The 27737-nt window shown below is 43.3% G+C and overlaps 1 protein-coding gene across 1 annotated transcript; it reads right to left on the reverse strand.

The window, feature by feature from the left end:
* Positions 1–18876: 18876 nt before the first annotated feature.
* Positions 18877–27210, reverse strand: TCF24 (transcription factor 24). Its single transcript, XM_002710511.5, has 3 exons — positions 27077–27210; positions 26168–26582; positions 18877–19121 (listed from the first exon to the last, which is right to left on the reverse strand). Exons 2-3 carry the CDS (start codon positions 26555–26557, stop codon positions 19008–19010), a joined length of 504 nt encoding a protein of 167 aa, XP_002710557.3. The 5' UTR covers positions 26558–26582; positions 27077–27210; the 3' UTR covers positions 18877–19007.
* Between the last annotated feature and the right edge of the window lie 527 nt (positions 27211–27737).

The following is a 27737-nucleotide window of genomic DNA, read 5'->3' on the forward strand; positions in this document are numbered from 1 at the left end:
CATGTCCAAACAGAGTTAACGCCGGAAACATGTGAATGATCCTTGTCATGAAGTGCATGGCTTTCCTATAGAAGATCTCTTTACCTTAGCAAGATTATTTTTAAACATAATATTGACATTGAGATAATCACAGCATTTATACATCTTGTCAAGGTTAAAGTTCCACATTTGTGGAAAAAATGCACTAAATTGTCAGAAAATAGGCCACTGATCTGGATGAAAATTGATTCTTAAACACTCAAGGTACATGAACCTTACTGTGATAATTTTGGTGGAAATTGCTTAAATTACTTATGATTTCTGCCCGGATCTGAAATAATGAGTCGGCCACAGTGACTTTAAATGTTGATGTGAGACACTAGGGGTTTCCTTTTCTATTTCAAATTTTAACTTTTCTGTTAGGAATAAACTTTGGAAATAACCACTTAAATCCTGCTAGGACAAATTCTGAAGGTAATGGAATGTTTTAAAATTATTCAAGCTGGCCAGCGGGACCTGAGAGGGAGTCTTCTGGGGACGTCAGGGGAAGTTTTCTTCTCTGACGAAGAGGCACACAGGGCAAGACATGGCTTTCCTTCCCCCAACACGTTCCCATCTGGGAAAGAACAGCTGGCGTTGCTCCAGCTCTCTTGCTAGATGAGGGGAGCTTACCTGAGCTGGCAAAGTGGGAAGGAGAAGGAACCAAGGACTTGACTCAAGGGGACCGCTCCACCTTAGGCTTCCTGTTATGTGAAATAATGTTTCTTACCAATAATATACATATAAATACGTGTGTGTGTGTGTGTGTGTGTGTGTGTAACTACATAGCTGAGAATGTGGGATATTGTTGGCTTTTTTTTTTTTTTAAGATTTATTTATTTGAAAGTCAGAGTTACGAGACCAGCGCCGCGGCTCACTAGGCTAACCCTCCGCCTGCGGCACCAGCACTCTGGGTTCTAGTCCCAGTTGGGGCACTGGTTCTGTCCTGGTTGCTCCTCTTCCAGTCCAGCTCTCTGCTGTGGCCTGGGAGTGCAGTGGAGGATGGCCCAAGTGCTTGGGCCATGCACCCGCATGGGAGACCAGGCTCCTGGCTTCGGATCAGTGCAGCACTGGCCGTAGCGGCCATTTGGGGAGTGAACCAATGGAAGGAAGACCTTTCTCTCTGTCTCTCTCTGTCTAGCTCTGCCTTGAAAACAAACAAACAAAAAAAAAAAAAAAAAAAAAAGAAAAGAAAAGAAAGTCAGAGTTACAAAGAAAGAGAGATCTTGCATCCATTGTTTCATTCCTGAAATGGTCCCAGTGGCTGGGGTTGGGCCAGACTGAAGCAAGGAGCCAGGAGCTTCATCTGGGTCTCCCATGTGGGTGCAGGGGCTCAAGCATGTGGACCATCCTCTGCTGCTTTCTCAGGGCATTAGCAGGGAGCTGGATCAAAAACAGAGTAGCTGGGACTTCAACTGGCACCCATATGGAATGCTGGCATCTCAAGCAGTAGCTTTACCTGCTATACCACAATGCCAGCCTCAACGTGGAGTGTAACTAAAAAGCTAAACACTGAAAAATTCAAATTAAGGTCATGATGCGGCCGGCGCCGCGGCTCACTAGGCTAATCCTCCGCCTTGCGGCGCTGGCACACCGGGTTCTAGTCCTGGTCGGGGCGCCGGATTCTGTCCTGGTTGCCCCTCTTCCAGGCCAGCTCTCTGCTGTGGCCAGGGAGTGCAGTGGAGGATGGCCCAAGTGCTTGGGCCCTGCACCCCATGGGAGACCAGGAGAAGCACCTGGCTCCTGCCTTTGGATCAGCGCGGTGCGCCAGCCGCAGCGCGCCGGCCGTGGCGGCCATTGAAGGGTGAACCAACGGCACTGTCCACTCTGCCTGTCAAAAAAAAAAAAAGAAAAGAAAAGAAAAAAAGAAAAAGGTCATGATGCTATTCATACTTCAGTAATAGTCTAATATAAAATTTTTAAAGATTTACTTGCTTATTTGAAAGGTAGAGTTACAGAGAGGCAGAGGCAGAGAATCTTCTATCTGCTGGTTCACCCCATAGATGGCAACAACAGCTGGAGCTGAGCCAATCTGAAGCCAGGAGCCAGGAGCTTCTTCCAGTCTCCCACGTGGGTGCAGGGGCCCAAGCACTTGGGCCATCTTTTACTGCTTTCCCAGGCCACAGCAGAGAGCTGGATCAGAAATGGAGCAGCCGGGTCTTGAACCGGCGCCCATATGGGATGCCGGCACTGCAGGTGGCGGTTTTACCCGCTATGCCACAGCACTGGCCCCTGCCTAATGTAAATTATGCCCTAAAATTAACATCCCCTTAAAACTTCCAATGAATTACAATATGGAATTCACAACTCTTTCTCAATTTTTATGTTTCTCCTTTACAGGAAGTATAAAAATGCAGTTTCAAATGTCTTCAGGGGAAAACCTAATGATTGACAAAGGATATATTGCCTGGAGGAAACAGTTAACTGAGGGGATAATATTGCAATTATAGCTGTGTAGACAACTATTATGAATATTCTCAATGTATACTTGTCCTTGTGTGTTATACATGTGTGTGTAGTAGATCCTGTGTGTCAGAAACCCCTGTGCCCCAAAAAACAAAGGTTACCTTTCAGGGCTGGTGCTGTTGTGCAGTGGGTTAAACCCAGGCCTACAGTGCCAGCATCCCATTTGGGTGCCAGTTTGAATTCCAGCAACTCCACTTCCATTCTAGCTCCCCGCAAATGTGCCTGGGAAAGCAGTGAAGGATGGCCCAAATCCTTGGGCCCCTGCACCCACATAGAAGACCAGAAGAAGCTCCTCATTCCTGGCTTCAGATTAGCTCAGCTCCAGCCTTTTGAGGAGCCAACTAGTGGATGGAAGACACTCTCTCTCTATACCTCTCTGTGACTCTGTCTTTCAAATACATAAAATAAATCTAAAAAATAAAAAATAAAAAAGGTCACCTTTCAGGGGTGACATTACTGTGCGTGATTTCTCACCCAGGAATTTGGAAACCTTTGGTGAGGATAGTACATAGACATGTGCACCTCATCCCCTTGTTACCCACACAGAATACAAATAGATAGCAATATGCCATTAAAAGAAAATAAAGGATAATGGATGATTGTCTTTTTTTTTGATTTATTTTATTCATTTGAAAAACAGAGTGACAGGGAGAAAAAGAAATAAATCTTCTGTCCACTACTTTATTCCCCAATTGGTGACATGGCCAGGGCTGGGCCAAGGCAAAACCAGGAGTCTCCCACTTGGGTAGCAGATGCCCATGTTTTGTCAGAGTTGAGAGTAGAAAATTGTGGACCAGTTTGTTTTAATCCTCAGACAATGAACTGAACAAGGTTCACAAAGACAATAAATATAATAGCAAAGGTTTATTATTTTTTTAAAAAAGTACATTTCAGGCCGGCGCCATGGTTCACTAGGCTAATCCTCTGCCTTGCGGCGCCAGCACCCCGGGTTCTAGTCCCAGTCAGGGCGCCAGTTCTGTCCCAGTGCCCCTCTTCCAGACCAGCTCTCTGCTGTGGCCCGGGAGTGCAGTGGAGGATGGCCCAAGTACTTGGGCCCTGCACCCCATGGGAGACCAGGAGAAGCACCTGGCTGCTGCCATCGGATCAGCACGGTGCGCCAGCTGCAGCGCGCCAGCCGCAGCGGCCATTGGAGGGTGAACCAACGGCAAAGGAAGACCTTTCTCTCTGTCTCTCTCTCTCTCACTGTCCACTCTGCCTGTCAAAAAAAAAAAAAAAGTACATTTCATTTTATTCATTATTTATTTATTTGAAAGGCAGAGTTACAGATAGAGGAGAGACAGGAAGAGAATCTTCCATCTATTGGTTCACTTCCCAAATGGCTGCAGTTGCCATGGCTGGGCCAGGCCAAAGCCAGGAGCCAGGAGCTTCTTCCGGGTCTCCCACATGGGTGTAGGGGCCCAAGGACTTGGGTCATCCTCCACTGCTTTCTCAGGCCATAACAGAGAGCTGGATCAGAAGAGGAGCAGTTGGGACCAGAAGCAGCGCCCATGTGGGTTACCGGCACCACAGACGGAGGATCAACCCACTGTGCCATAGAGCTGACCCTCCAGTACATTTCTTAATATAGTAGAAGTGAGCCCGCAGATCAGGGACCTGAGGGCCCTTATAATTTCTATACACACAGCTTCCAAGTGAAGGTTTTCTCAAACTTGTAATTTCTTGACACATGATTTATCAATCAAATAATTAGAGTAAAGAGACTTTTAAAAGTTGGGGAGTTTGCTGTCATTTGTTAAAACTGCCTCAAAGTGAAGGTTTTTTTTTTCCCCTCAGCTTCCCCAATTAGTCCTTACCTGTCTCTTACCTTAACTTCCCCAATTAACCCTTCTCTATCTCTTGCCTCAAGGTCAAGGATAAGGGAGGGGTGAGGGGAAAATTAAGACGACCAGAGTGTTTTAGAATTTGTTTTTCTGGAGTCTGGCGTTGTCATGTATTGAGTTAAGCCACTGCCTGCAATATTGGCATCCCATATAGCTGCCCACTCTGATCCAGCTCCCTGCTAATGCTTCTGGGAAAGTAGCGGAGTATTGCACAAGTCCTTGGGTCCCTGCACCCATGTGGGAGACCCAGATGAAGCTCCTGGCTCCTTGCTTTGGCCTGGCCCAGCCATGGTTGTCGTGGCCATTTGAGGAATGAACAAGCGGGTGAAAGATCTCTCTTTCCTCTCACTGTAATTCTGTCTTTCAGATAAATAAAGTAAATCTTTAAAAAAAAAAAGTGAATTCTTAGTTTGTCTCCTGGCTCACAGCAGTTGGTTCATCATTGGCTTGTATCCCAGGCATATTAGAAGGGAACTGGATCTGAAGCAGAGCAGTATTCTGATGTTGAGTTACCATAATCGTAAGTGGCATCTTAACCCACTGTGTCACAATACTGGTCCCCACAACTGACTTCTATTTTGCAACAGCCAACCCAAATATAACAAATTGATTTATGTATGTATCTATGTATTTATTTGAAAGGCAGAGTGACAAGAGAGGGAGAGATCCAGAAACAGACCTTTCACCTGCTGGTTCACACCCCCAATTCCTGCAATGGTTAGGGCTGGACCAAGCCTAAGCCAGGAACCAGGAAATACATCAGGGTTTCCCACATGAGTGTCTGAAACTCATATACTTGGGCCATCATCTGCTGCCTTCTGAAGTGCATTAGCAGGAAGCTAGACCGGAAGTGGAGCAGCCAGGTCTCAAACTGGTGCTCTGGAGTAGGATGCCAAGGTCATACAAGCAGCAACTTTACCACTGTGCCACTCTAAACAGAAAAATCTTGTAGCTCTCCAAATAAGTATCATTTTCTCATCTGCGTTAGCCTTTCCTTTCCCTTGGTTGTTGATACCAATTCAGCTTTAAACACCCAGCCTGGCGACCAAGTCCTGCTGATGTTTTCCTTTATGATGAACCCTTCGAGTTAGAATGCCATCTTGGGCAAGTTCTTGATCCTTTCTCTAAGTTGGTTGCTCTTCCTCCATAGTCAAATGTTGAAATGACTGAATAAGAAAGTTAATAAAACCCAGGAGCTGGAAAAAGTCTGCCATCTTCACAAGGAGAGAAGTGACATATTCCAGTTCGTGCTGTCCTGCCTGTAAGGCCGCCACAAAACACACCAAACACCGGAGTAAGGGAAAGAGTTTATTGGGGGAAATCCGACAGACTGGAGGGAAGGGGTGAAGAACGATAAAGAGGGAGGAGAGTGTAAGAGAGACAGAGGTCAGGAGATGGAGAGGAAGAGAGCCACGTGTTCAGGAACAGGCCTTTTAAAACTTTGTGGTGGGGATGGTGGTGGTGGAGGGAATGGGCAGGGAAGCAGGAGCAACGAATCCCATTAGGATGGGGGTGGAGCTTGACACCGGTGGTTGGGCCATGTGGCCACCTGGCTTCCAGCAATGGCGGCAGGGGCTAGAGCCTAAGATGGTTTCAGGGTGTAGATCGCGCCATAGATAAGACTGTGCCATTTTACTAACATTGCCTCTTGTTTCCCCCTTTTCAGGCCATCCGGTACACTGATCAAACCTTCCTAAAACATGTTTAGTGTAAAATCTGATGTGAAAATGGCAGGAAGAACAACAACCTTTAGTCAGATCAACTCCAGCTTTAGAAACGGGCATTTTTCTGACTTGTTCCTTCCAGGACCGGTGGCTAGCAGGTGAATACGTGTGAAATGATATCACTTGTTATTTAAACTTGCATTTACCAGAGGTTGAAAAGATAATTTTACATTTGCTTATTTTTGTTTTATCCATTAATTTTTTTTTCATGTTTTAAACTGTTCCGGTTTTATTTTCTATAAAACACAGCTTGATGATCTCTGCCCAATTTCTTCTCAGAGTATCTGTATTTTTAAATATTAATTAATGGCACGGTGAGCAATGTGGTGCAGTGGGTTAAGCCGCTACTGAGGGCACTCACATCCCATACTGAGCCCCACCTCCATTCCCCGTCCAGCTTCTGCTCATGTGCACCCTGGGAGACAGCAGATGACGGCTTAGGTAGTTGGGTCCCTGCCACCCACACGGGAGATTCAGATGGAGTTCTGGGCTCCGGGTCCAGCCTCAGGTGCCGAGAGCATTTGGGAAGTCAACCAGTGAATGAAAGATCTCTTTCTGCCTTTCAAATAAATAAAAATAAACTTTAAACATTTAATTTATGGAATTTCTTTATACTAGATAGTAATCTTTGGTCAATTAAGTCATACAAATTGCAAATAACTATTCCCACTCTATTTGATTTATGGAGCTTTATGTTCTTTGGAAATCGGTGTTCTGCCTCTGCTTCCCAGTGGCTCTCCAATCCCTAACGCTTCTGCATTTCCATGCAAGGCTTCTGGCAACTCTTAAACCCAAATGCTTTAATGTGTCTCTCAGGCCCTCCATGATTTGAAAATTGAGAAGAATGTAGTGCTTACTCCTGGAATATTTGTGATGGTTACATGAAATAATACATTTGAAGTATATAACCCCCTCTCTGATGAACTTTCTTTAAAAGCAGCATTTTTGTCCTTTTGCTTTTTTTCTTCACCTAGTAGATAATTCTTACTTTTTGCTTTCTTGGGTCTCTTGACTGGGATAGGTACCAATGAAAGGAGTCAGTTAGAATGGGCATGGTAGGAAGGCAGAGAGGACAAAGGGCCCCTCCTGTAATGTGGAAAATTTTAACATAGCTGGGAAACCAGCCTGAGCTAAAATGAAAGTTTAATAATGAAGGAGACATGCAGTGGCGCAGTAGGTTAATCCGCCGCCTGCGGCATCGGCATCCCATATAGGCGCTGGTTCTAGTCCCGGCTGCTCCTCTTCTAATCCAGCTCTCTACTATGGCCTGGGAAAGCATCAGAAGATGGCCCAAGTGCTTGAGCCCTTGCACCCTCATGGGAGACCCAGGAGAAACTCCTGGCTCCTGGCTTCGGATTGGCGCAGCTCCAGCTGTTGCAGCCATTTGGGGAGTAAACCAACAGACAGAAGACCTTTCTCTCTGTCTCTCCTTCTCACTGTAACTCTATCTCTCAAATAAATAAAATAAAATCTTTAAAAAAATTTAAAAAAAAGGATAATGAAGGAGACATAAAGAATTTTGTTGATTAGTTGGGAAAAAAGCGAGCTCTGGATTCAAGGCCACGTACAAGACTAGGTGGCTGGAGTTGTCTGTGACTAGTCTTGGGAGTAGGGGAAGATAAACAGCTCCCCTGACAGGCCCCCAAAGAGTGTTTTCCTTGTTCGGTGACAAATATTTGATGTTTCACATATATAAACTCCTAGCACAAGAAAGCACTGGAACTCTTTCTCCTTCAGGCTATGTTCACGAGAGTTTCTTATCTTTCCTCTCGAATAAGCTTTTTACTAAAATTGACTTCTTGTGTGTTCATATGCTTCATACTTCTTTGCAGAAAGAGCAAGTCCCTGGGGTTCATCTCAGTTGTTAAACCAAGGCAGACATTCCTATTGCTGTCTGTATTAGACCGCTTTTGTAATAATGAGATACCTGAGGCAACTAACTTTATAAAGATAAAGGTTCACTTAGTGCACAGTTTTAGAAGTCAAGTGGAAGATAAGGCAGCCCCATTTGGCCTCTGTGACAGCTGTGAATGGCAAGATGCAGAAAAAGGATCATATGGCAAGAGGGTGAACGGGCCCAAGTTTAGGATTGTATAGCAGTTCTTTCATGGGAACTACTAACCAAGGGCATGGCTCCAGTGACCTAAGAATCTCCCACTGGATCCCACCTGCTAGACACCATAATCAGATTAAGTTTCTACCCTCTTAATACCATCAATTTGTGATTCTGGTGTTTAAACATCTGCATGTGCTCAGGAGCCAAATAAAATTCAAACTATAGCACAGTCACCTCCTGTGATGCCAGCATCCTATATGAGCAACCATCTGAGTTCCAGCTGCTCCACTTCTGATACAGCTCCCTGTTAATGCACCTGGGAAAGCAGCAGATGATGGCCCAAGTCCTTGGACTCCTGCCATTCATGTAAGAAATCTGGCTCCTGGTTTCTGCCAGACTCAGACCCAGCCATTGTGGCCATTTGGGGAGTAAGCCAGTGGATGGGAGATCTCTCTCTTGCCCTGTGTGTGTGTGTGTGTGTGTGTGTGTCTTCCTCTCTCTGTGTAACTCTGCTTTCAAATAAATAAATCTTTATTTAAAAAAACATACAAAAGTACTTCAAAGGGTTCATGGGAAAATGGAATTAAAAGATACATTTAGGGGTCAGTGCTGTAGCATAGGTTAAGCCTCCGCCTGCAGTGCTGAATCCCCATGAACGCCAGTTCAACTCCCAACTGCTCCACTTCTAATTCAGCTCCCTGCTAATGCGCTTGGGAAAACAGAAGATGGCCCAAGTTTTTGGGCCCCTGCCCCAATGTGGGAGACCTGGATGAAGCTCTTGGCTCCCGGCTTCAGCTTGGTCCAGCCCCAGCCTTTGTGGCCATTTGGGGAGTGAGATGGGAGATCTCTCTCTCTCTCTCTCTTCTCTCTGTATTTATGCCTTTCAAATAAATAAATAAATCTTTAAAAACAAGATATGTTTATTTTGGTGCAAAGCAGTTTTGAAACCCATGCAGTTTTTTTTTTTTTTTTTTAAATGGGGCCGGCGCTGTGGCCTGCAGTGCCGGCATCGCATATGAGCATTGGTTCTAGTCCCAGCTGCTCCACTTCCAATCCAGCTCTCTGCTTTGCCCTGGGAAAGCAGTGGAAGATGGCCCAAGTGCTTGGGCCCCTGCACCCACATGGGAGACCTGGAAGAAGTTCCTGGCTCCTGGCTTTGGATTGTTGCAGCTCCAGCCATTGTGGCCAAATGGGGAGTGAATCAATTGATGGAAGACCTCTCTCTCTGAATCTCCTTCTCTCTGTGTGTAACTGACTTTCGAATAAATAAATAAAAAAAAATCTTAAAAAAAAACACCATGCAGTTGTTAATAACACACATTTCCACTAACTTTTTGAACACCTCCATATGAGTCTCTTCCTTCCTTAGTCAACTGCTACATATTTACTTGTAGGACCCCAAAAGCGGTGTCCTTTTGTGACGACCCCAGAAACACAGACTCCAGACCAGACGATGCAAAAGGCAGGAGGCAATTTTATTTCATTTGCGCAAATGGACCCTCTACTGCTGCAAGCAGTGAGCAAGAGAGAGGAGCCCCGAACAATCATTTTACATAGTTTTTAAAGGGCAAAACCACAAAATTAACATACTATAGGGTGGCGTAAGTTTATTGGGCAACTACAAGGGGAGGAGGTCGTCGAGGAGGAGGAGAAACAGGGGGCTACGTGCCCTACGTGTCTAAGCTTGGATATGGGGAGGGGGTCCTTGGAGAGCAGAAAGGGGTGGCTACGTGCCCTACGTGCCTCGCGGTTTCTTTGTTAAGCTTGAACAAGCACAGGGGAGGGGGCTTAGGTGCATACCAGGATGTTCTGTCGCCCTTATCTCTGGGTAGTAGCCCTTATCTCTGGGTAGTAGCTATCTGCCTTCTCTGTGAACTTAGTTTACTCCCCATTTCCCAGGACTGTTTTATTAAGGCCATTCTATGGCGGCTCTCGGCCGCTCCTTTCATACTAAGGGTTTTAACTTATATAAGTATTCTCTAACTCATCCCCTATTAAGACGTGGCATCTAGGTTTCTTTCTAGAAACTATTTCTTCTTCCACCCCTTCTTGCCTGTTTTCCCTGCTTCCTAAACCTAGCTTGCATTGGCTGGGAGAGGGGGAGAGAATAGCATTACTGCCTAAGCAAACTCAGTCTTGGGTTAAACCATTCCCACTACTGCCATTACCCTAGACACTGTCTGACTGGGGAGGGAATAGGATTGCCTGGGCCTGGTCTTCATATCAGGGGTGACTACACTCTAGATCTCTCAGGCTGAGCATGGCCCAACTTTAGCAACTTTAGATTCTTGTTCTGTTCTGGTCCTGAATTCATCCCTATGACTGTATATCCTCATCATATAATCACATCAACGGCCTAATTGGACACTGGTGGAACTGGTCTTCTCTTTTGAAAGGAGGATCCCAAAATAGCAGCTCACTTCCTACCTTTTGTCTTTCCCTTGATTTTTCTGCTTACACCATTGCATACTGCTTAAAAAAATTATCTGAGAGGCAGAGAGAAAGCTTGCTCCCATCTGCTGATTCATTCCCCAGATGCCCACAGTAGCCAGGACTGGGTATGGGCTGAAGCCAGGAGCAGGAATTCAAACTGGGTCTTCTGTGTGAGTGGCAGGAACCCAATTACTTGAGCCATCACCATTGTCTTCCAGAGTCTGCACTGACAGGAAGCTGAAGTCAGGAGCCAGAGTCAGGAATTCAACTCAGTTACTCCAATATGGGACATAGGTGTCCCAACGGGAGTATTAATCACTAGGCCAAATGCCTGCCCCCACTTTTACTTTACTTTTTAAAATTATTTATTTGAAAGGCAGAGTTACAGGGAGTGAGAGAGAGAAAGAGAGATCCTCCATCCACTGGTTCATTCACCAAATGGCTGCAACAGCTGGGCTGGGCCAGGCTGAAGTCAGGAGCTTGGAACTCCATCAAGATCTTCCATGTGGTCAGCAAGGGCCAAGTACTTGGGCCACCTTCCACTACTTACCCAGGCACATCAGCAGGGAGCTGGATCAGAAGTGAAGCAGCCTGGACTCAAACCAGTGCCCATATGGGATGCTGGCATCATAAGTAGCAGCTTAACCATTGCTCAACAATACCCTTGTCCTCTACTTTTTTAAATTTAATTTTATTTTTATTTTTTTATTTTTTACCAGGCAGAGTTAGACAGTGAAAGAGAGACAGAAAGAGAGTTATAGACAGCGAAAGAGAGACAGAGAGAAAGGTCTTCCTTCCGTTGGTTCACTCCCCTAATGGCCGCCACGGCTGGCGCTGCGCTGATCTGAAGCCAGGAGCCAGGTGCTTCCTCCTGGTCTCCCATGCGGGTGCAGGTACCATCCTCCACTGCCCTCCCAGGTCACAGCATAGAGCTGGACTGGAAGAGGAATCCGTTGCCCCAACCGGGACTAGAACCCGGGGTGCCGGCGCCACAGGCGGAGGATTAGCCAAGTGAGCCACGGAGCTGACCCTGTCCCCTACTTTTAAAAAATGTAATTTGATTTGAAAATTTTTTTAAAAAATTTATTTGAGGAGCCAGTGCTGTGGCACAGTGGGTTAATGCCCTGGCCTGAAGCACTGGCATCCCATATAGGTGCCCGTTTGAGACCTGGCTGCTCCACTTCCAATCCAGCTCTCTGCTGTGGCCTGGGAAAGCAGTAGAAGATGGCCCAAGTCCTTGGGCTCCTGCACCCGCATGGGAGACCTGGAAGAAGCTCCTGGCTCCTGTCTTTGGATTGGCACAGCTCAGGCCATTGTAGCCACTTGGGGAGTGAACCAGCAGATAGAAGACCTCTCTCTCTCTCTCTCTCTCTCTGTCTCTCCTCTCTCTGTGTAACTCTTTCAAATAAATAAATAACTCTTTACAAAATTTATTTGAAAGAGTTACAAAGAGGGAGAGACAAAGAGAGATAGAAAGATCTTTCATTCACTGGCTCACTCCTCAGATGGCTGCAAAGACCAGCTGGGCTAGGCCACAACCAGAGACCAGGAGCTTCATTTGGGTCTCCCACATAGGTGACAGGAGACTAGGTACATGGGCCATTTCTTTTTCTAGGCCATTAGTGGGGAACTGGATGGGAAGTGGAGCAGCTGGGACATGAACTGGCACATATATGGGATGCTGGCCTTGCAGGGGGCGGCTTTACCTGCTATTGACACACTGGTCACAAAAAATGTAATTTAATTTTGAAAAGAATTTGTAAAACATGATAGACTCATCTACATGAAGAATTATTAAGATGCCTTATAATAGCATAATTTTAAAAAATTTAAATTGATGGCGCTGGGGCTCAACAGGTTAAAGCTCTGGCCTGCAGCAATACATCCCATATGGGTGCCAGTTCATGTCCCAGCTGCTCCACTTTTTTTTTCTAGTATAACATTATTTTCTATTTTTTATAAATATATTCATTTTAATTATAAATGTCATATACATATTATGCATTACATATATTTAACATTTTTCCCTAAAGAAACCTTTAATTTAAGGAATACAAACTTCATGCATTTCATAAGTGCAACTTTAAGCATACAGTGATTCTTCCCACCATTCCACCCTCCTACCCATACTCCTACCCCTCCACGTCCTCCCTCTCCCATTCTCTGCTAAGATCCATTTTTGATTAACTTTATACACAGAAGACCAACTCTATACTAAGTAAAGAGTTCAACAGTTTGCACAAGGAAAAAAAACACTGTTCCTCAACAGTGGTGACAAGGGCTGTTCAAAGTCATTGGAACTTGAAGTTAATTTTACTTTTTTTTTTTTTTTAGAAACTTAATTAACTTTGAAGAAGCACACAAGAATGATACATCTTTTGCCAGCACTCAGACCTAATTATAATACAACTCTTTGAGGACAGAGGTCTTGCATGGGAAGTTAGCACACAGTGTTTCCTACTGTTAACAATTAACATTCTTACATATGACATCAGTGATCACTGGAGGCTCTTGACATGAGCTGCCTAGGCTATGAAAACCTTTTGAATCCACAAACCCCATCAGTAGACAAGGCCATAAGCAAAGTGGAAGTTCTCTCCTCCCTTAAAAGTACCTCCTTCTTTGATGACCACTTCTTTCCACTAGAGTCTCATCCATCGAGGTCCTTCATGTAGGACATTTTTTGACACAATGTCTTGGTTTTCCAGGCCTGAAATGCTCTCATGGGCTTTTCAGTCAGACCAGAATGCCTTAAGGGCTGATTCTGAGGTCAGAGTGCTATATAAAGTGATTGTCATTCTATGAGTTGGCTGCTCCACTTCTGATCCAGCTAATGTGCCTGTGAAAAGCACTGGATGATGGCCCAAGTGCTTGGGCCCCTGCACCCACATGGGAGACCTAGAAGAAGCTCCTAGCTCCTGGCTTTGGTCTGGCTCTGTCATGGCTGTTTGGACAGTGAGACAGCAGATGGAAAATCTCTGTCTCTCCTCTCTGTAACTCTGTCTTTCAAATAAATAAATAAATCTTTAAAAAAGAAAACAGAGGAATAACTAATAGGAAGTAGTACTAGTAAATTAATAAGAAAATTTTTAAATTAAATGATTTCAGAACTTATTTTAAAATAAAAATGTTTAAAATCAAATTTTATTTAGACCTTACATTGCCTGAAACGTTCCCCAGTTTCTAATGGCCATAAAAATGGAAATGAGTGGTTAAAGTTCATCCTGAGGACATACTTCTTGTTCCTGAGGGGCAGGAATGTATGTTTCTTCAGTCACATTCACATGCACAGGAAATGATGATTGACATGATCTTTAAGCTTACTAGTTAAGATTATTCTCTAGTTTATAATTTAAAAGCTTCTGACAGCTAAATGCTATGGTATAATTTATAATGAAAACATTTGAGTGAATGAGGTATATTTCACTGAGCTGGTTTCTCTTATGAGTTAAGACTAAGACTTGTGTAAACATAGGAGGGGAAATCCTTCCCAGGTTTATGTAGTTAGGCTAGAATATTAATATCCCTCATTCCCAACTGTGCTGCAGTGCCATCTGTGCAGTCTACAGTCTACACTTAGAAACAAATCTACAGGATTAAAGGGGCATTTGTTTTTCAGTACAACAGGCACATATAAGACCACCAGCTAACATTTTGTAACAAAAAATCTATTTTCTTTGAGATATATGATTTTACAGCCTTTCCCTAGTAATCTGGAATCTTAGTTTTTGGATGGTATTTATAGTAACAAAAGTAACTAAAAAATCATGTGTGTGCCTGGAAGAAAGAGTAATAGTACACTACTTGCAATAAGTCATTTGAGGAACTGTGGATATCACATCCTCCAGCGATAAATTTCCAAAACCCATGAATCTGTCACCAGATTAAGATGAAACCTGCCAATGCTGAAAGAGTCAGAATTCACAGCTTTTCAAGTAAAATGCATGCTTGATACAATTTGCAGTAGTTGACACAAGTTAGAAAAAAAATTTAGATTAAGCCATCTCTTGAAGAATCTAATCTATATTTTTAACAATATGTTTGATTTATACTTCCTTCCTGTTAGCTAAGAAGAGCAACAATACAGTTTTACATGGAAACAAGCAACTTGTATTATCATGATACCAAACACAATAAGTTAATTTCCTTTTTAAAAAATTTGAACAGCAGAATCACAGAGAGAGAAGGAGAGACAGAGAGAGAGAGAATCTCCCATCAGTTGGTTCACTCCCCCAAAATGGCCCACACTGACCAGGGATGAGCCAGGCTGAAGTCAAGAGCCAGGAGTTTCTTCCTGGTCTCCCATGTGGGTGCAGGGGCCCAAGCACTTGGGTCATCTTCCGATGCTTTCCCAGGCATATTAGTAGGGAGCTAGATCAGAAGTGGAGCAGCCAGGACTCAAACTGGTGCCCATATGGAATGCTGGTGTTGCAGGCCCTGGCTTTACCGGATGTGCCACAATGCTGGCCCCTAATGAGTTAATTTCTAAGTGAATCATGTTGGCCATTATCAGAGGTGTCTTGTTGTATTGGATTATTTCCTCAGAAAAGCACTATGATATACTGAGGCCTAAAGAAAAGATTAAAATATATATATAATGGCTTCCCCCAGCTCCCGAAAAAAAATGAACTTGCTAGAGCCTGAATATTTTCTTTTTAATTGATCATAACTAGTTAGCTGCTTTCATAAATTAAAATGAGGCCCCTTGAGAGGGAGATAAATTATTGAATAATTTAAGAAGCAATTTCAACTAAAATAATTACTGTGAATTTCAGTAAGGTCAATCAGCATTTATTTTTATTCTGCACAGGTTCTTCTAAGTTTAAATAGTCTTCATGAATAGATTGGAAAGCAGTGTTTAGGTTATCTATAACTTTACATATTGAAATAATCTGGTAAAGAATCTTACAAAATGCAAAACCACTTTGTTTTTTTTTTTTTATTACCAGTAAAATGTGGAAGAGACATCCCTGCCTTATTCCATCCTAAACACTAACCTCCAATACTGGACTTTTAGTTTTTACTTTACTTCCATTTCTTAAGTTTGTTTTTTAAAACAAGTATATACATATATTGTTTCAAATATGGCTTTATTGACATACAAACTGCAGCATAGATATTTTTATAATCAGAAAAAGAAACAACAAAAAAATTTTCAAGCCCATGTATAAGTGGTTATGCCTCCAAAATAAGACATTTCCCCAGTCTCCACAATTATTATTACAAAGGGATTTTAAATGTGTTATATCACTGGGAGAGCTGAGAGAACAGAAAGAATTTTGAGAATTTCTCCTGCAGATTATGGGATAACACTATAATCCAAATATATCTCCCTCCCCAGTCCTAATACATACTCCATTATGAACAGCATGGTGAAGACACTAACACCAAGTAGGTATTTATCGCCTAGAAAGATTTTCAAATGTACCTTCAGTGTTTGTTAAATATACAGTATACCGCCAGCATTGTGGCACGACAGGTTAAATCACTGTTTGCAATGTCAGCATCCCATATCAGAGTGCCAGTTAGAGTCCTGAGTCCTGTTTACTCCTCTTCCCATCCAGCTTCCTGTTAATGAGCCTGGGAAGGCAGTGGAAGATGGTCCAAGTACTTGGGCTCGTACCACCCATGTGGGAGACCAGAATGATGGTCCTTGCTCCTGGCTTTGGCCTGGCCCAGGCCTGGCTGCTATGGCCATCTGCGGAGTAAACCAGCAGATGGAAGATATCTCTCTATTGCTCTGCCTTTCAGATAAATAAATCTTAAAAATATTCAAAGAGACAGAAATTCAGCAGGCTAAATTAATTTTCAAATCAGTGCTTTGTTTTACTTTATCCTGTCCATGCATCATTAATTAAAACAGCATGCTCCTTTGAAACTTTGGGCCAAAATATGCAACTTCTCCTTCAAGACTTTCCAACCTACTAGAAGCTGTTAGAATATTTAGCAATTTAATAAAAATGCTATGAAAATATAGGAAAGAAATACATTTCTTTGGCATTAAAATATTTGTAATTGGACAAGAAGAAACAAAAAGTAATACCATCAAAGGGAAAACTTTACTGTTAACTAGAATCATTTAGAAAAGTCTAATAATTCATCAAGTCATAGCTTTTTTACTCCCAATTAAATGCTTTAAAAATCCTAGCAAGTGGATTAGCATTAACAAGAAAATAATTTTTTAAAAATTCTTGCTATCAAATCTAATGTTTACAGTTCAGTTTGATACAGCATTAAAGAAATTTTTATCTTATTCCTTAAGATAATTTGTAATCCTTCTTGTGCCAACAGCTTATAGTGACTTGTTCAACTGAAATTTTATTTTATTTAGTCCTTTCAATGTCTAATAAGTGGGTAAATTTTATTTACAAATATTTGGACACACAAACATTTTGCTACATATTTATATGTAGAAAGCTTTTATTATATGCCTTTTCTTTTCAAAGACATGCTTTGGTCACATTATAAGGAATATATTCACATTAAAATAATAACACAACAATTTATCATATATGAACTGAACAATTGTCATATTCAGCTAAATCAACTGAATGACAGTTTTTGCCTCCAAATGATCTTTTACTTCATTTCACTGCCAAAAGCTGGAAGAAAACTGAGGTGAAAATAAAATAAAATGGTGATTCGATTGCTATATTAATTCAGCTAAGTCCATTAACATACATTGTCTATTAAATAATCTTGTATTGAATTGAGCAACCTTAAAACCATGGGTTATGAAGAAATAAATGAACTTCACAGCTGGAAAGGGAAATGGTAAAGACTAAGAAGAAACAGTGAAAAAAGGAGATAAAGGGGAATCTAAAGCCACGGACTTGATTGAGGTTTTTTTCTTGGGTGTGTATTATATTTCATTGTTTGAGATTTAAGTATCTTCTGAGAAACAAGGCTTTTTAAATTTTTAAATTTATTTTATTTTTTATTCTTTGAAAGGCAGAGTTAGACAGTGAGAGAGAGACAGAGAGAAAGGTCTTCCTTCCATTCGTTCACCCCACCAAATTGCCGCTATGGCCAGCCTGCTGCACCGATCCGAAGCCAGGAGCCAGGTGCTTCCTCCTGGTCTCCCATGCGGGTGCTGGGCCCAAACAGTTGGGCCATCCTCCACTACCCTCCCGGGCCACAGCAGAGAGCTGGACTGGAAGAGCAGCAACCGGGACAGAATCCAGCACCCCAACCGGGACTACAACCCTGGTCCGCAGGCGGAGGATTAGCCTAATGAGCAGCGGGGCCGGCCAGAAACAAGCTTTTGACTCCCAGGTTCCTGCTGAAAACCATAACCACTGATGCAATCAGTCTGCTCCTTAGGCACTGGATGGCGGATGGTGCTAAGAGAGAGGCCCTCTTTGACAGGGCCTCCTTTGATTGAGGTTCCTATTGGGGCAGATTGAAAAGATTCTGCTCTAGCCTGAATTTATTTCAGGAAGGTCTTTCTGTGTCCTCAGACCCCTTAAGGTGCATACCAGTGCCAAAACTCCCATACCAGACAGGATTTCTTCCATTTCATATTGGCCATTTGGACAGATAAAGAGCAACACATAACAAGGGGAGAAGGAGCCCAAGTGCAGCACCGGCTGTGGAGGAGGGTTAAGGAGACTCACTGGAGGCCTCTGCCGGCCTGAACCTGCCACTCTCTTTAGGTGGCTGCAGCTGAGCCTGGGTTACTCTGCCCAGGAGCTGAACGAGGGTGGAGCGCATGTGGATGGCTGGCAGGAGGTTGAGGAAACCTGCTGCCAGCAGCACCAGTATCACCGGTTCACACTGAGCTGCAGGGATTCCTCCAGTCTTCCACAGTTTGGAAACATAGTAAAGTACTCAATGAACCTCTAGGAATGTGGCCATGTGCTAACCTATGGAGCACACCATTTCTAATACTCCAAAAAAGTTTTTTAAGAGGGAAAAACAAGTAGTGACAGAAGTTACTGCACCTTTATATTACTTTATCAGTCTTTTCACAAATATTTAACTTAACTGGAATAAAAGTATTCATACCTCCCAATTGAAATGAGTTCTTAGACCAACTATAAGTATAGACTGGTTTTCACAAAAATGGAACTGGTATATTACAAACAGATTTTATTTTTGAAACTAGGAAGACTACTGTACTGATAGATATTAGCTTTTCTGTTTGTAATAAGTACATCACAGAAAATGTATGCATTCTTTGCATATATATATACACACAATTGTTTGCTTTCATGTATTATTTTTCCTTATAGTTTCTCTTGCACTGTATAGCAGTGACTCTCACAATGACTAGATATGCTATGTGTGTTTTATAGGAGACTGATTATTTCATTCCACATTTGGCTAAGAGAGGTAAATTTGAGCATTCAAATATAGGTTCAAATGTAAACTTTCAGATATGGTGTTTGTTTGATGTAATAAATATAGAATTCCATAATATTTAAAAACAACAGCCTGCTCTTTTACCAACCCCCACCAGGGGTGATCCTAAGGCTGGGAGTCTGTTGCAGAGTTGCTATGATTTGCCTTTTCTCCAGAGACAGAATTCTTCAGAAACTGACCAGTAGCACCAATGTATAATCTTGATCGCATGGGCCATTTCTGAAAAAGAATATTTAAATAAAAATCCAAAAGTTAGTGCCTATGACATGTACCCCAATGCAAATGTAATATTACATAGCTAGTAACAATTATAATTATGAAATCTAAGAGAACATGGAAAAGTGTTTATTAATGTTAAAAATATAAATAAAATTGAACTCAGACTTTGGTTATGACTGTAAAAATAATATGTGTGCATATGAACAAGAACTGTAAGAAATCACAGAGAATGAACAAAGTAGAAGTAAAGAAAAATATATCTACCCATGTTTTAATTTCAAATGAAACCTACAACAAAATGAAGTCTGCAACTACATCTCTGGCTTTAAATATGTTTTCAAAAATTTTACCTGGTAGGTAGTATGTATCTACACTTGTCAAACAACCACAATGAAAAGTAACTAATTCAGGGTGGTGCCATCCCATATGGGTGCCAGTTTGTGTCCTGGCTGCTCCTCTTCTGATTCAGCTCTCTGCTAATGGCCAGGGAAAGCAGTAGAAGATGGCCTAAATGCTTAGGCCCCTGCACCTGCATGGGAGACCCAGAGGAAGCTCCTGGTTCCTGGCTTTAGGTCAGCCCAGCTTCAACTGTTGCGGCCATCTGGAGAGTGAACTCATGGATAGAAGACCTTTCTCTCTGTCTCTCCCTCTCTCTCTTTGTAATTCTACCTCTCAAATAAATAAATAAATTCTTTTTTAAAAAAAGTTGCTAATTCAATCATATAACATTTTCATTAAGTAAAGGTGATATGTGAAATTGCAAATATTAGAATGTATGTTATATAGATAGAACATCCAATTAAATGTATTGATGTATTCATTTCATACAGTTCTAACCTTTTAGAAATTATCACATTTGAATTAGCAATCATGATTTTTTTACAGTTCAGCTTTATGATGGACAATCTCTTAATATAATTTATTATCAAACAGGCATAATGATGAGAAAATATGAGTAGTACTATCAGAAGGGAATTCTTTTTTGAGGGGCTGTGGGGTTCTATAATCTGTTTAGTTTTAGGCTTTTTAGAATACTAGTCAGAGAAACACTATCTTTTTTAAATATAAAGGTAAGTCTTTAGACTAAAAAGTATAACTCCCAAAGGTTAGCAAATGCATCCCACATTCTCCAGGGAGCATATACTGCTGTGGACAGCAGGCTACTATCTTCATCAGTGAGCATGTATAGATTACACTGTACCGTGAGAGGTCTTTATTTTTGTTGATTTATTTTATTTTATTTGAAAGACTAAAGGAGACAGATGGAGAGAGATCTTCCATTCACTGGTTGATTTCTTCAAATGCCTGCAACAGCTAGGGCTGAGCCAGGCACAAACCAGGAGCTGGAACTCCATCCGGGTCTCTCACATGGGAGTAGGGGCCCAGGGACTTGGACCATCTTCTACTGCTTTCCAAAGAGCCAGCTCCAGGATGTTTTTAAAGGTCTGGTAGATAATCTTCAGTGGTCAAATAGAAGAAAAATTATTAAAGATACCAAAAAAATAAGTGCTCTGGGTTCTCAGTCCAAGCTGCACATTAGAATTACCCAGAGGGTCCTAAACAAATACTGATGGCCAAGACATACCCAGAAGTAACAGAGTGTAAGGTAAAGTCAGATCTTAGCTGGAATAACATAAGTCCCCATTGTATTTCTTTCTTGTTTTTTTTTTTTTTAAGATTTATTCATTTATTTGAAAGTCAGAGTTACACAGAGAGAGAAGGAGATACAGAGAGAGAGACAGAGAGAGTCTTCCATGTGCTGGTTCACTCCCCCATTGGCCACAACGGCTGGAGCTGCATCAGTCCCAAGCGAGGATCAAGGAGCTTCCTCAGGGTCTCCCACATGGGCGCAGGGACCCAAGGACTCGGGCTGTCTTCCACTACCTTCCCAGGCCACAGCAGAGAGCTGGAAGTGAAGTAGTCTGGACTCGAACTGGCCTCCATGTGGGATGCTGGCACTGCTGGCAGTGGCTTTACCCACAACGCCACAGTGCCAGCCCCTTCATTGTACTTCTGAGCACAGTTATTTTCACATAAATTGAGATTCCAAGTGCAAATTATTCTAAAGAATAATAAGCAGGCATGTGATATTATTTGGAAAGTTTCTGCTCTGTGACAATGAATGGAACATATTATTGTGTCTATAAATGTGATAAGTAAATTTGCTCCCATGTTGTTCAAATTATTTAAGAGTCTTACATTCAGATTATTCTGTATTATACTTGAGTCTGGCGCCTTAGACCGCTCGGCCATCCTGACACAATATTCTGTATTATACTTTAAACACAGATAAAAAACAAAATTTGCTTTACTTGGAATTTAAAATGATCTATTCCTATGGTTTCCAACAAGTAACATGGGATGTTGTGTTTGATACAGTTTTTTTTTAGATTTTTTAAAATAAAGATTTATTTATTTGAAAAGCAAAGTTACAGAGTAAAAGGGAGAGAGAAAGAGAGAAATATCTTCTATCTGCTGATTTACTACTCAAGTGGCCTCAACAGCCAGGGTTCAGCCAGGCTGAAGCCAGGAGTTGGGAGCTTCATGGGTGCTTTGGGGCCCAAACACTTGGGCCATCTTCATCTTTCACTGCTACAGCTGAATTGGAAGTGGAGCAGCGGGGACACAAACCAGCGCCCATATGGAATGCTGATGACATAGGCGATAGTTTATCTGCTACGCCACAACACCGGCCCCTTCATATAGTGTTTTTTTCCCCCAAAAGATTTATTTATTTTGAAAGTTGGAGTTACAAAGAGAAGAAACATAGAAAGGTCTTCCATCCACTGGTTCATTCCCCAGATGGCCATAACAGCTAGCATTGATCCAGGCCAAACCCAGGAGCCAGGAGTTTAATCCAGCTCTCCCATGTGGGTGGCCTGGGCTCAAACACTTGGGCCATCTTCCACTGCTTTTCAAGGCCATTAGCAGAGTTGGAGTGGAGATGGAAGCTGAGCTAGTTAGTTTTACAAATCAATTTTAGGTTTTTAAAAAATCAAACATGGGCATTCTTAAACAATCTGAGTATATCACTGTCCCCAGTGATCCTTGGGATCCTTGCTACTGACTGGTAAATGTTTTAGAAACTGACCGGAGGTTCTTCTGGTATGTCAGAATTGGCATTGTTGGACCAGATTTAAGTCCTGCTGTATTCAAAGCACCCAGTTCCTGGGCTGGTGCTATGGCACAGCGGGTTAAAGCCTGGCCCTGTGGTGCCAGCATCCCATATGGACGCCAGTTCTAGTCCCAGCTGCTCCTCTTCTGATCCAGCTCTCTGCTGTGGCCTGGGAAAGCAATGGAAGATGGCTCAAGTCCTTGGGCCCCTGTGCCCATGTGGGAGACCTGGAAGAAGCTCCTGCCTCCTGGTTTCAGATCAGCTCAGCTCTGGCCATTGCAGTCATTTGGGGAGTGAATCAGCAGATGGAAGACCCCTCTCTGTGGCTCTACCTCTCTCTGTAACTCTGTCTTTCAAATAAATAAAATAAATCTTTAAAAAAAAAAAAAAAGAACTCAGTGCTGTGGTGTTGTAGACTAAATGTGTCCCACGAAATGCATATGTTGAAGCCCTAACTCTGTTGGCGGTGGGTTTTGGAGATGGGTGCTTTGGGAGGGAATTAGAGTTAGATTAGGTAATGAGAAAGAAACACTGCTGGCACCTTGCTTGGACTTTCCAGCCTCCAGACTGTGTGAGTAAATACATCTTTGTTGTTTAAGACATGCAGTCTGTGATGTATGTCAGCTTGAGCCAACTAATATACACTGTGAGTAGGGTGGAAACAGTCAATTTCCAGTGCAGGAGTTTTGGTGCTATTACAAACCAGCACTTCTCAACCTTTTATACTCCTGCTCCATTTTCATAAGCATAAAGATTTCATGCTCATATTTCAAATGCAATTTGAGGATTTTGTGAATTAAGTACATTTGAACGCAAATAAAATACTACCAAATGCTCCTCTGATGGTTCGCAGATGTGCTACCTGGGTCCCACTGTGTTGAGAGTTGCTCCAGAGCATTCAGCCAAGCCTGGAGACAAACGAAGATGCCTATTCCTTACATATCTGCTAGGATATAAATAACTCATGAAGCAAACCTAAGCATGTACATGTGAATTTTTCCCTCATTTTTCATAGATTTAATAAAATGACTCTGGAACTGTGGCATAGTAGGTAAAGCTGCCTGCTGTGCCAGCATCCCATATGGTTGTTGATTCAAGTCCTGGCTGCTGCACTTCTGATCCAGCTCTCTGCTGTGGCCTGGGAAAGCAGTGGAAGATGGCCCAAGTCCTTGGGCCCCTGCACCCACGTGGGAGACCCAAAAGAAGCTCCTGGCTCCTGGCTTCAGATCAGAGCAGCTCTGGCCATTGCTGCCATCTGGGGCGTGAACCAGCAGATGGAAGACTTTTCTCCACCTCTGCCTCTCTGTTATGCTTTCAAATCAATAAATAAATCTTAGTGGAAAAAAAAAGAATTTTGCATACTTAATTTTCACAAAAGGCTTATCATGATTTTGACCTAATTTAATGTGGACAAATAGTTTCAAGAGTCAGAAATCAAAATGTAAATAAAATGTTGGTTAGGTTGCTGATGCTGAAAAAGCCAGCTAACTGATTTACATTTCATTTTCAATGGTTTGTTTTACCACTTTACTGATAAATAATCAATAGTCATTTTTGCTTTTCTCACAAGGTAAAGGTCTGAAATACATTCCTGTCATCTTGGAGTGATCTGTGGGACCACTTGGTGCTGATGAAATCGCTTGTACTGGTACAGGATAAAAACTGCGGTCTCAGGCTATTTTTAAAGGATCCCAGTCTCTTAAATCCTCCAGTTTCATTTGAGATACTCTTAATGTAAATATTCAACATTACTAATGTGCTAACAATACTGATGATAAAGACAGATGATGCAAAATCATAGTTTTGTAGCCTTGAAATACTTGTTAAAAGATCTCTGATCATAGGGGTGACTTAGTAACACTAGGTTGTATGGTAGAGAAACTCAGGAGACTTTTTGTTAAGTGCTAAAATAACTTATAGTGAGCCTTTATAAAAAATACAAATACTCAGAAAATTCTTATTGCTTTTGCATTAGTAGACAGACTCAGTAATTAAACATTTTGGTAGTATTTGTAAAATCATGTAACAAGCTGTGTTGATTATGGATATAAAATCTCTTTCTTTCACATGGTTATAGCTCTTTTATGGTGAATATAATATTCTCCCTTACAAAACTGTTATTGATATCTTAGTCTTCATATCTATAATATGTTCATCTGGGCAGGGACTAAGTCTGATTCACGATTGTATTCTCTCTTAAAACAATACTTTGCCCATAGTAGGAACTCAAATGTTTGATTTTAAAACAAGAGAAGTTGCTTGGCTCAACCAATTAAGAAGTGATCTTGATCTTGTACCTCCAGAATTGTCTCAAAATCAAAATAATTGATTCAGAGACAAATGAGATCTGATTTCTCTTAAGATAATTTTGTCTACAAAAACACTTGCCACATGAATCAAGTGCAAAAAATGATTGCTATGCTTTTGTTACATGAAAATTATGCCTCTAACATTACTCATGCAAAAAAAAGCATTGGAAAAAACTAAGGTGAAAAACATTCTATCTCCAACAAGGCTGGCATTTAACAGATGCTTTTTGTATTACAATCTACTCAATGTTAAACTTTTTTTTAAAGAATATGGCAAATGTCAAGTCAAAAGATATCTAACATTACTGACAGATTTGAATAGCAATCTAATGCAAACTGTAATATAAAACCCCTAAATTATAATGAGTAGCTTTTTAGCTGAAATTATGTTATAAAGCTCATAAAAAGGATGTGGTCTATTATACTTACAAATAAATTATATTTCACATTTTTATATTTAATATTTGAAATGGTTTCAGCCTATCACCATGCTTGATTTTATCTGCAAAGTGTTTTTAAGCCTGAGCACAGAATTGTTATTAGTAGAGGTGTGCTTTACCATATTTCAATAATAATTATTTCATAATTCACTGAACACTGATAAACTTAAGGTTAAGCCCTAGAGATTTGTGAGTGTGTGTGAGAACAAGAGAGAAAATGCTAGAACAGTGCAGCAAAATATTTGAAAATTTAACTTTAGCATAAACCTAAATCTTTTAGAGAAGATAATATATTTTGAACAGAAAACCAGATAAATGCAAAGTTTCAAAAAATCAAATCTAGGAGGAAAGGATGATATGGAGACTTAATGCTGCACTACAAGTAATAAGTCATAGCCATAAATTCCATATTAAATGAAAACCAGGACCATTCCAATTTATATGTAAGGAAATTACGGAAAATGGATTCTCTTGACTAATTTTGTACTTTACAGAATTTGAATATATTATGTAATCAATTCACTCAACATACATACAGACACGTGAAAATTACATAAGACCCTCATGTGGTACTTTTTCCTAACATTCGTGGCCGCTGTCCAGTCTGTACTCTCTAGCGAACCTTTACTTAAACAGACACATTTCACTTCATGGGAGCGCAGAATGGCTTCATTTGTTCTTACCAATTTCACCAAAAATTTTTATAAAAGTGTTTTTCTAGGATCACTTTAGGGTTATATAATTCTATCACTTCATTTAATTTGTGAAACCTTGCAAATATCTCAAAGACTACAATGGGAATGTAATTATGTAAATTTAAAACTCAGTCATAAATGTAATTCAGATACTAAAAATTATCAGGACAAGCAACCAAACCCCCGCGTGTGTCACCCTGGGAGGCACACAAATCCTGTGGCTGCACACATCCTACAAGGGCCCTGAGAGATTCCTTACCCAATCCACCCTAGGTTCAACCGCCTACCCTCTCTGCGAAGTCAAGGAACAGCCTCCTGCATTGGGGACTTTGCCATCAGCGGCCAGGATCGCTCTGCTGGTTTGTTCCTCAACCAGAGGGAGAGATGAGGGCTCAGCGGCATTCGCTCAGGCGTAGACAGTCACTGGCAAGAAGTCCCGCTCCTGGCCCGGCCCCCATCTCCGCGGTGCCGCGTCTTGCCCGCCTACCTTGACCGGGTGCAGGTAGCCATCGCCGCGCAAGGCGCCCAGCCCGGGGTCGGCCGGGGAGTCGGCGTCGTCCTGCAGGCTGCGGGTGAGGTGCGCGATGTAGGTGGTGGCCAGCAGCAGCACGTCCAGCTTGGACAACTTGGTATCGGGCGGCACCGACGGCAGCGTGCGCTGCAGCTCCAGGAAGGCGTGCCGCAGGGTCTGCACGCGGCTGCGCTCCCGCGCGGCGTTCGCCGCCGCCGGTCGCCCGCCTCCGGAGCGCAAGCCGCCCCCGGGACCCGCAGACCCCAGCCCAGTCCGCCCCGGGCTCGAGTCGCGGGGGGAGGCGGCCGGGGCCGCGGGTTCGGCACGGGCACTCAGCGGGCTGCCCGCCCGGTGGCCACGCTCCATGGCAGCTTCCAGCACCGCGTGCGCGCTGCAAAGGAGCGAAGGCACGGTGAAGTCCGGGCGCTGGCAGGCTTAGCGCGAGAGGCGCAGCCCTTTGGTCTCCCAGCGCCCACCCGCTCGGCGGCCCGACGTGGCTCTGGGGCGATCTCCCATACCAACTTATTTGGCCTGGGCCGTGCTTTACAACTTCAGGCGTCCCGGTGAGTTGTGGGATCCCAGAGTGGCTGGGCTCCTTAGAGGGACGAAGAGGGGGCGCGGGGCTACCCTTACCTTTTTATGGAGAAAGTAAACACGAGGGCCACGCTACCTGGGAATTCTGATCTCGGAAGCCCTGCGCCGGTTCGGCACTCGTTTGCGCTTCGGCAGTGTTCCGACAGCGCCGCAGCAGGGCCATTCTGACCGAGAGTTATAGGGATTTCTGCCCGACGAATGGGGGACCCTTGGCCTCACCGCCGGACTCAGGCACCCGCTACTGGCTGGAACCCGGGAGCCGCGCGGCGGGGGTCAGGCCCGGACCCTCACCTTTCTTGGAACGGCCGTACGGAGCTTGGTTCCACTGTACAAGCGGGCGATGGCGTCGAGCCGGGTCTGCCGTGGCCAGGGCCGCGCCGGTCACTCCATCCTCGTCCAGCCGAAGCCGAAGTCGACGGCCACTCTCAGTCGCCGCTGGCTGCGCCTTTTATACGGGCGTCTTCCTGCCTGGCCTGTGCTTCGAGCCACGACGACAGGTCGCGCGGGGGTACGCGCCCACCGAAGGGGCCGTGCGGCGGGCAGCCTCGTAGAGGAGCCGCCCCTCAGCGGCGGGAGAGTCATTAATCAAACCGCCCGGCGGGGCGGGGCCGGCGGGGCCGGCGGGGCGGGGCGCGGGCCCCTGGCGGAACCAGCTCTTCAGGGGCTGGAAGCGGAGGCGACGCGTGGAGCTCCCCGGGGGTGACTGCCGGTGGAGCCGGGGTCTGGGCTCAAGGCGGTGGCCATGGCCTTGCGAAGTCAGCTCTCCTTGCTGCCGTCCTAGCCTCGGGCGGAGTCTCAATCGAGACCCCTTCCCTACTGACGCCCAGCTGAGGCGGGAACGCTGCCGTTCGGTTGAGGTTGAGCGTGACTTAATTTTCTGTGAGAAAATGTCAGGTGGCACATCGATGCGCTAGCCGTTAATTCTACCACAAGGTAAATCTTTCTCGCCTTG

This window comes from Oryctolagus cuniculus, chromosome 6 (genome assembly GCF_964237555.1).
Source record: "Oryctolagus cuniculus chromosome 6, mOryCun1.1, whole genome shotgun sequence".
Classification (NCBI taxonomy): Eukaryota; Metazoa; Chordata; class Mammalia; order Lagomorpha; family Leporidae; genus Oryctolagus; species Oryctolagus cuniculus.